Source organism: Corythoichthys intestinalis, chromosome 2 (assembly GCF_030265065.1).
Source record: "Corythoichthys intestinalis isolate RoL2023-P3 chromosome 2, ASM3026506v1, whole genome shotgun sequence".
In the NCBI taxonomy this organism is placed as follows: domain Eukaryota; kingdom Metazoa; phylum Chordata; class Actinopteri; order Syngnathiformes; family Syngnathidae; genus Corythoichthys; species Corythoichthys intestinalis.
Window position 1 is genome coordinate 36,935,786 of NC_080396.1, and position 9,719 is coordinate 36,945,504.

At 39.7% G+C, this 9,719-nt stretch overlaps 1 protein-coding gene across 3 annotated transcripts in view; it reads left to right on the forward strand.

Moving 5' to 3' along the window:
* Nucleotides 1-9,719, forward strand: part of stat6 (signal transducer and activator of transcription 6, interleukin-4 induced) — a 33,406-nt gene that overhangs the window by 19,769 nt on the left and 3,918 nt on the right. For all 3 annotated transcript variants that reach the window (XM_057859642.1, XM_057859634.1, XM_057859651.1), the window contains 8 exons: nt 454-657; nt 898-992; nt 1,072-1,205; nt 4,927-5,082; nt 5,174-5,237; nt 5,321-5,401; nt 7,948-8,028; nt 9,523-9,633. In XM_057859642.1, coding sequence (XP_057715625.1) covers nt 454-657; nt 898-992; nt 1,072-1,205; nt 4,927-5,082; nt 5,174-5,237; nt 5,321-5,401; nt 7,948-8,028; nt 9,523-9,633 — 926 coding nt within the window. The remainder of the gene's footprint in view (nt 1-453; nt 658-897; nt 993-1,071; nt 1,206-4,926; nt 5,083-5,173; nt 5,238-5,320; nt 5,402-7,947; nt 8,029-9,522; nt 9,634-9,719) is intronic.

Sequence of the window (9,719 nt, forward strand, 5' to 3'; positions counted from 1 at the left end):
AAAACATATCGTTCAAGTCAACTCTAGAAACGACATTCTCTAATTCTCCCTGACTTCAGTAAAGAAGGATTCACCAATTGCCATGCTTTGTGCTAAAATGGGAACAGGGGCACTTCCGAGGCCATTCAAATTAGAGTTGGGGCTATTGCCCCCGTGACCCCACCCCTAAAACTGCCACTCGACATTATGAAATAAAAAGATCATTGTGGAAAAAACATTCTGAAAAAAATAATCTTTTAGAAATGCTTTTTATCTTGTAAAATCTCAGTGTGCTGAAAAACAACACTGAAATAAAAAGGCTATTGTGGAAAAAGGCATTCTTGGGGTGCCGCTGTATGATGACTTTTCCAACTCCAATACTGTATATGTTTTAATTTTGTGAAAATTTTGAGTTTGTTTATTGCCCATCTCGACACAAAGGTACATTCACTCCCGCTCTGTTGATGTCATCAGGATAGAGTGCCATTTGTGGTGCCGGAGCGGGTGCCGTGGAAGCTCATGTGCAGCACTCTCAACAGTAAATTCACTTCAGAGATCCAGTCACATCACAACCTGGACCAGTACAACCAACACTTTCTGGCCCAGAAAATATTTGACAAACCAGATTTCACCGATGACTTCAGCAACATGATGGTTTCCTGGACGCAATTTAACAAAGTACACACACACACATACGATATGCATATCTCAGTCATTGCTGTGTGCTGTAGGTGCACATTTCATGCTTTAAGTGTGCAAGAGCAGTGAAGTATTAAAACAACACCACTATAAAATATTTTGATACACAGTGCCGATAGAACAATGATGATAGCTTTCTGTCATAGCCATTCCTCTACATGGCTTGTTTATACACACACTGATAGATACTGCAGAAACGCCAACATGTTTGTGTCCTAGGAAGTGCTCCCAGGTCGACAGTTTACATTCTGGCAGTGGTTTGAAGGAGTAATAGACCTGACCAAAAAACATCTGAGAACATACTGGAGTGATGGGTATGAAGACCCCTCTTTGCAGTATATATATACTGCACAATTAGTAACAACCAAATGTTGCTCTTGCTTTCCCCCCAAGGCTCATATTCGGTTTTATTGGCAAGCAGTATCTACATCTGATTCTTAAGCAGAGACCCAATGGAACCTTCCTTCTACGCTTTAGCGACTCTGAGATCGGCGGTATCACCATTGCTTACGTGGCTGCAGCAGACAGTGAGTAAAGGCTGATATGGCCAATTCTTTTTTAGAGCCCGAGCACCCGACCGGACTTAATATTTTGTTCATCTTGTTTTTTATTCTAATGGTGTTTGAAAGGTCTTTGGTCTAATCTCGGGCGTCGACTTTCATACCATATCATGTGTAATGGTGTGATGGTATCAATCCATCAATCTTAATCTCTGTTTATTTATTTTTGTCAGTTTATTCTTCTGTTTATTGGAGTCACGGGGGGCAGCAATTTGAGGAGGGAAGCCCCCAAAATTTCATCCAACTTTTCAGGGGTTGGGGGGATCCCAGTGTGTTCACAGGCCAGGCCTGTGTGTCATGGGTCAACCAAAGGGCCTTCTCCCTGTTGGGCTTGCCCGGAACACCTTCACAAGGGACACCTTTAGGGGGCATCCTGAAGAGATGTCCGCTACATTTCATCTGCTTTCTCTTAATGCGGGCGTGCAGTGGCTCTAATGTGAACCTCTCTCAGATGACCAGAATGTTCAGTTTGTCTCTAAACCTCGACACCCTGCAGAGAAAACGAATAAGATGCTTGTATTTGTGATGTTTTTCTTTCGGTCACGACCCACTGCTGTACCCTTGACCATAGGTTAGGGTAGGAACAAAGATCAATCAGACAATTGGGAACTTGGTTCTTCAGCTCATCTCTTTTATCAGCATGACAGACTGATACAGAGTCGGTATCGCTGCAGCGTGCAGAGCCTGAACCAATCTCCCAATCCATCCCCCTGCTTCCTAGTTTGTCCTCCTAATTTTTCTGTCATTCAGGATCAAGACAACGAGCCACTTGAACTAAGGGGAAGTAAGCTAAACTTTAGTAAAATTCCTTGAATTCTGCAGTTGAATTCTTGTGACTGTAATACTATTTGGAAAAATTCAACCTTTGCAAGGATAATAAGACTAGCTTTTGATTGGCCGTTTGAGAGAGATAGACATTTATCCACGTTTAATATTGTTGTAACTCCACTGACATTACTCTGTGTTTGATGTGTTGAATTTACAAATTGAACCAAAAGGCTAGAATAATATGCGTTGTGACTAGTGTTGCACCGATACCATTTTTTGGCCCCGATACCGATACCTGGCTGTGCAGTATCGGCCGATACCGATACCATACCGATACCACCCCGTTTATATATATATATATACCCCCCCTCAAAGAGCTACATAATTGGATGTGAAATCATTGCTATCAACTCTTTGTCAGGCTGTTGCTTACCTCTGCAAAATAGGAAAAAGACTAGTACAAAGTATAATACTAGCCCAACAGTAAGAAAGTAAAAATAAGTTCATAATAATAAACTCAATGAACTGAGTAAACTTTTTTTAAACCTCTCAAAGGCCAAACAGTGCAACTTTCATGAAATTATTGTCACATTCTGCTGCTGGTTAGATTGTGTTTTGTTGCTGGGCTGTTAGTGGGGGCGTTCCTGACGTCGCACCTGAATCCAATGCGGGCTCATCAACGCAGCATTTAAGCACGTGTGAGCTCAGAGAAGGCTGCTGAGATATTTGCTTTGCTGATCGCCATGTGACATCTCGCACTATAGTCTCGCTACATTTGCTTGTTACGCCCCTGCATTGGGGTTTTTTTCTGTTAGTGTGCTGCACTCGTTTGTAACCTCTACCCTGTGCAGGTATTTGAGTGTTTTTATTTTGGCTTTTTGGCTCGCTGCCTATCGTCTTAGTTAACCTTCGCGTCGAGCTCCGTCGACCTGCTGTCACGGACTCCTTTTGTTATTTCTACTATCCCGCGATCGCGTGTAATTTTTTGTTTGCAATTAAACCCTTGTACGTATCCCCCGCTTGTTGTCCGCTTCGAGGTCCAACCTTGTTTCCGCATTTGCGGACGCTAACAATTATAAGTAATAATAATTGACCACAGCATCCCGTCTCTCTATTAGCCTCCTTTTTTCGGAAGGGGGTGGGGGGAGTCCCTTATTTCTATTTCTAAAAGGTGGCAACCCTACTTTGGAAACAGGTCCCAAATTACTGCGGCATTTCTTTCAGTAAAAGACAATAAAAGTAAAGTAGACGTAGTAAACTGACCAGAGATTGTTGCTCCGGTCCTGCGCCCTTCCTCTGGAGAGCAGTCCTGCTCTTGCTGGCTCAAACTCGTTGTGTTCGTTCACGTTTCGTCTTCAAATGTTTTATCAGGTTCGAGGTATTGAAACTGGCCGATTTAACTCCACATCTCGAAACTTTCAGGCCGCAAATCTTGCATGCAGCCATTGATTTTAATTGACGGGATTTCTATTTTGAAATATTCCCCGACCGTCACCTCGTTGGCGGCGCCGACATAGCGGCCTTGTCATTGGTCAAGAGTGGCTATTGGCCCGTTCTCATTGGTCTGGAGCAGGCCAATAGCGATAGCTGCTTGGTGTTCACGTGTCATCACACAACACAGAGACAAAGTGTAGTGAGCGCCGGGAGAAAAAAAAAAGGCTGCGGTCAAATGTTTTAATAATGGACCGGTAAATGGTATCGGCGCAGTCTTTGTTGGTACTCGCCGATACCGATACCACCATTTTGGGCCGGATCGGCACCCCCTGCCGATACTAGTATCGGTATCGGTGCATCTTTAGTTGTGACTGTATAAAAAGTCTGGTGATTGAGTTCACCTGGTATTCTTTTGCAAGGAGAGGATAATGTAACTAGGCCTGCGCAATATATCGTTTGAATATTGCCATCGCAATGTGTGGATGCGCAATAGTCCTATCACAGAATGTGAATTTTTTTCTTTTTAACACATAAACTTTTGGTTTGCATCATAAAAGCAGCAAGTGTGCAGAGACATGGCTTACTGTATCCCTTGAGCATTCACAGATAAACACCCTTAGCCTGGATTAAACGGTATTATATGAATACAATCATATGGAACAGTTAGGTCATTTTTTTGCAATGAATGAATAATAAATAAATAAATAAATATAATCAAAGAAAATTGAAGCACCTTATATCATATAGTGCAACAAACATATAAAGAAACTAAGATAACATTTATAATGAAGAATATGATTTAAAAAATAATAATAAAGACTATGAAATAAAGGGGGGGAAATGAAGAATACGAGGGAAAAAGGGGCAAACTCAGGGAAAACAATCTAATAAAAATACTGAATGCAATACATTAATACAAAAACATGGTGAGTCAAGCAAAGTCTTCCCAAACAGAGCTATTCAAGTCATCTGGTGAATCTGGTGTCATCTAGTTTTAATATTGCAATATATATTGCAAACCCTCAAAAAGTCGCAGTGTAAGTTTTTTTTTCCAATATCGTTCAGCCCTATAATGAACCCTATGTAATTGATCTGGATTTTTACATCAATTCATCAGAAAATTAGATCTGATTTTCATATAGATAACAACAGTCTGTTTAAATTGGAAATCTGAATGGAATTAAAGCTCATTTCTTGAAGCAGACATTTTCATCTCAAAACTCATGTGGCAACACAGTCTTACAACTCACCATACCACCAAAGCTTACTTGTAAAAGCTTATTTTTCTCCCCACCTCATGCGTGAGTTTATCTGGGGCACACTCCAGCACATCCCCAATCTGTGAGGAGGGTAACATTACAGAGAATAGATGTAGTTTATTAATGTACAGAATGCAGAAATCCAGGTCACTCTAGGGTTTCAAATATTTTTAGTGTAACTTGAAGCTGTCAATGTTAAAAATATTTGGATTTTCTTCTTCTCCAAGCGGGTGAACACAATCAGATCATCAAAAACATCCAACCATTCACCAAGAGAGATCTCGACATTCGCAGCCTAGGCGATCGCATCCGGGACATCAGTGACATTACATTCCTCTACCCTGACTTTCCTAAACATGACGTTTTTAAGAAGTACTACTCAGGTAACACTGTCTTCACTTTTTTTTTTTTTAATTAAACCTTGTGGAAAGGGCTAAATAACCATTAATAAATTCATTGTATTTATTTTTTTAGAGCCCCAAACAACAGTCAGGGATGACTACATCCCGGTATCACTCCAAACCAAAGTGGGAAGTGGGTAAGAAAGTGCTTCACCTAAATGCTCCAGGCAATATTAGTTAATGTGATTCTGAGATAGCATTTGTGTTTTTTCTTCTGCAGGGAGACTAACTCAGTTGCAGCTAATGTTGCCACCATGTCACATCACGCAGAAAACCACCTGAATGCTGCTGGATACCCAGTGTAGGTTATGTTTAATTTATACAGCAGCGGTGCTTTTTTGCTCCAAGATCTACTTTTCAAGGGGGGGTGTAGCGTTACTTATGTTGTTCACACTACATAATTAACTATGTACATTTTTTTTTTTTGATGCCACGATCTACCCATCGATCAATTTAATGAGCACCCCTGCCATACAGTATTTATTATCTATTATATCGGCAGAAAACAAAACTCTTGAATTCTAATATATAACCTGATATGACACTTATTCACAGAAAGTTTGGGACATTTGACTTTCGGGTGAATTTTCTGGATGAACCTAAAATGCTTTACAGGCAAACTTACTTTTACATCTGCTAAACCTTTAAATGGAATATTTGAGTATAAATTGTGCCCTAGCAAGCTGAACGACAACATTTACAAGGTGTCCGAACCATATTAAAGTGTCGCTTAATGTGTCGGTGCAATACATTTCCTGGCACGTCCACTTCTAAGCCTTTCTTTCACTCATCCAGTTTCTGTTGCCGTTGATGACACTTTGTGCAATCTAAGCTGATAACATACAATTTGAAAACACTCAATATGCACTTTTGATCAATTGATGAGTGTTGTTTGGTTTCATTAAGTCAAAAATACAAACATGATGAAGAGGACTGGTCAAAAACCCACTTTATTTGTTTTTTATGCTGTTTGGTAAACTAAAAAAGAGAAATCGAGATCACACTTGGCGGCACGATGGCTGAGTGGTTATCACGTCTGCCTTTCAGTTCTGAGATCACGGGTCAATCCTGGGTTCTGGCCTTCCTGAGTGGAATTTGAATGTACACCCTGTGCCTGCATGGGTTTTCTCCTGAGACTTAGGTTTCCTCGCCCATCCCAAAAACATGTGTGGTAGGCTGATTGAATACTCTAAATAAGGGGTCCCCAAACTTTTTCCTGTGAGGGCCACATAACTTTTCCCTTCTCTGATGAGGGGCCGGGCTCCGTTTGTAACAGAAAAAGAGTGACGATTGCAGGAGTGCCTAAATGTAAAAAATTATTGTTATTCAGAAAGCCACAGTCAAATAACCCTTTCTGGATTCTTCACGGAACAAAAGTTAATAAAATAAAAATAATAATATAATATAATATAATATAATATAATATATAGGGCTGTCAAAATTATCGCGTTAACGCGCGGTAATTAATTTTTTCAATTAATCACGTTAAAATATTCGACGCAATTAACGCACATGTCCCGCTCAGACAGTATTCTGCCTTTTGGTAAGTTTTACAGCAAGGCTTTTTGTGCTGTCTAACAGCGAACTCTTGTGGTCGCTTTGCGACATGGTTTATTGTTTTCTTGCCAATTCAATATGGCTGCACGACGTCTCAGGCTGACGCCTACGTTGTAATGTTGTGCTTATATGATCCTTGGACAAGATTTGTCCGTAAGTATGGTTGTTGTAAAGAATGTACATATTATGTTAGTAAGCGAAATGTTATATTTTTTGTATGAGACGCTTTTTGTTTATGTTTAGTGAACCTGTATAGCGTGCTAAGCTAACGTTGTTGCTAATGCAATGCTTGTGTACTTTTTTTTTTTTTTTTTTTTTTTTTTTTTTTTGTAGTTTTACGACGGTCTAAAGAGGACAATGGTTTGAGGCCATTTTATTAATAAATCAGATTTAAAAGGAAGAAGTCTGATTATTAAGGCGTCGTTCACTAGCGGTCTAGCTTTGGAAAAAGTAGATGCTTCGGAGTGAGGACAGCATAGACAGATTTAAATGACAGTAGAGTGAAATGCCCACTACAGTCCTTATGTTATGTATGTTGAATGTATATATCCATCTTGTGTCTTATCTTTGCATTCCAACAATTTATTTTACAGAATATATATATATATGTATATATATATATATATATAATTTACAGAAAAATATGGCATATTTTATAGATGGTTTGAATTGCGATTAATTGCGATTAATTAATTTTTAAGCTGTAATTAACTCGATTAAAAATTTTAATCGTTTGACAGCCCTAATAATATAATATGATATAATATAATATAATATAATATAATATAATAAATAATAAAAACAACACTATTAATTGAATAGATAATAACCCTCTCTGAGTTCTTCACAGAAAAAGGCCAGGAAATAAATAACACTATTGAGAAAAAAAAAATAAAAATGTCAAAATGCTCTCTGGTATTGTTCAGGGGGCCGGACAAAATGTGGAGGCAGGCTGTATCCAGCCCGCGGGCCGTAGTTTGGAGACCCCTGCTCTAAATTGTCAATTTGACAATTATGGTTGTGTGCGTAAATAGGTGTATGTCTCATTGTGCCCTGTGATTGGCTCGCAACCAATTGAGGGAGTTCCCCGCCTACTGCCCGTAGTTAGCTGGGATAGGCTCCAGCGCGTCCATGACCCTCGTGAGGAAAACGCGGCATGGAAAATGAATGAACTTGAATTTTAGAGCGGATTTTAGGTTCATCCTCAATTTTCACCTTCACACCAAATATCCTTAACTTTGGAGTAATGAGGAAATAAATGTATGACATCATGCTATATCTGTTGTGTAGGGATCCTGCCTCAGTTTCACCATGTGTCACTAATATGACACATCATGCTGAAAGCTCCCGCAATGCTGTTGGATACCCCCTGTAAGTCTTGGTCACTCACTGTCAGTTTGTGTTCATCAAATGACAACTATTCCAAACAGGCCTCAGGCAACAGTCAGGCCATGTAGAAACATACCGCAAAGCATGTCTGTTAAAGGTGGATTTTTCAAACAATTTTGTTGGGACTTTATGGAACCTTTGGGGTGCTGAACTTGGGAGTGTCTCAGTTCCATCCAGACCCGGCAGCATGGGCGGGCATTAGGGGGCCGGGAACCCTCTATTCGTCCTATCTTGATCTGCCGTCAACCAATCTGAGCAGCGGATGAAGGCAATTTCTAGCCAATCAGACATACCTGTCAAGTTGTATGGTTTCGGTGTAATTTGTACAAGTGAGCACTGACTTTTAAATGGGTACGCCTTACGTTCAAAATCTGTACATTTTTCGTTCATTACGTTTTTTTTTCTCCGTTCAGATTTTGTCACCGTTTCGGCAACGAGACAACGTGCGTTACTATGCGTTACTACGTTGGTTGAATGACGCGAGAAAAGTCAGAGACACTGAGAGTGAAGTGTTTGTTGTGATGCTGTTGCAAACGCGATGCTAGGCTATGTGGTTCCAATATTTCCTGACTGTAGCCGACAGCCTGGACTATATATATATATCTCATGCATATAGACCTACATGGGAAATGACAGACTCGGTCGCGTTAGATACATTTATAACAGAAGTCACTTTTAATTTTAGTAATCATGATTTAGCTGTAGATATTGATTGTTCTTTGATTGCTCCAGGTTATATGTTACAATATTACCAATAAATTCATATTATTTGAAAAATTTAATTTTATTTTGGTTTCATATTGCACGCTAAATACTACCAATAAATTCATATTATTTTAAAATGTTAATGTTATTTTTGTTTCATATTGCACGCTATATTCAACATTGTAAGATTAGTCACCAATTTGTAAGGGCATACGTCGCTATTTGTAAATTGCCAACAGCCTCGGGTTGACAGGTATGCAATCACAAATAAGGGGGGCGGGCCGAGTAGCCAGCCATTGGGTACTGCGATTGGATAGGGATTGCTTCGGTTACAGAAATGGCGATTGAGCGGCTCCTCCGTTGGTAATTCAAATTGGAATGGACATCAGTGTTTTTTGTGCTCTTTAGCTGCTGTAGTTACCTCCTCAAGCATGACTGTTAATTTCACTGCTCATCTTGACATCAGTGCTCATGTTTATCAGTGCATATGTTATGTTTACGATGAGGCACTTTAGTTGAATAAATGCACACAGAACTGCACCATTTTTCGTTTGTCTTATAAATTTTACGATGAAATACCACTTGTGACTTAGTGACAGAAAATATTTCAGTGCACTGATGTAGTAATGTACGGGTAAAAACGCCACTGTTCAGGCTAAATTTACATTGAAGAAGTGTCCCCCCCCCCTAAAAAATGTAATGCCTCCCCCCTGTAATTTCTTTCTGCAGCCGGGTCTGGTTCCATCATGTATTTCTATTGTTTCTTTTCAGGTCCCAGTTCCAACAGTTCACTCCTCAAGAAGCCATCACACAAGAGCAAATGGAAAACTCAGATTTACCTGCAGTAGAATTTAGTCCAGATTCTGCTGTCTTCAGTGACTTGTAAATTTAATTCCTTGCTTGTCTTGAGTTGTTTTTGCTGTTCGTGTGGCACACATGGTAATATCAAACATATCTCTGTCTACTAG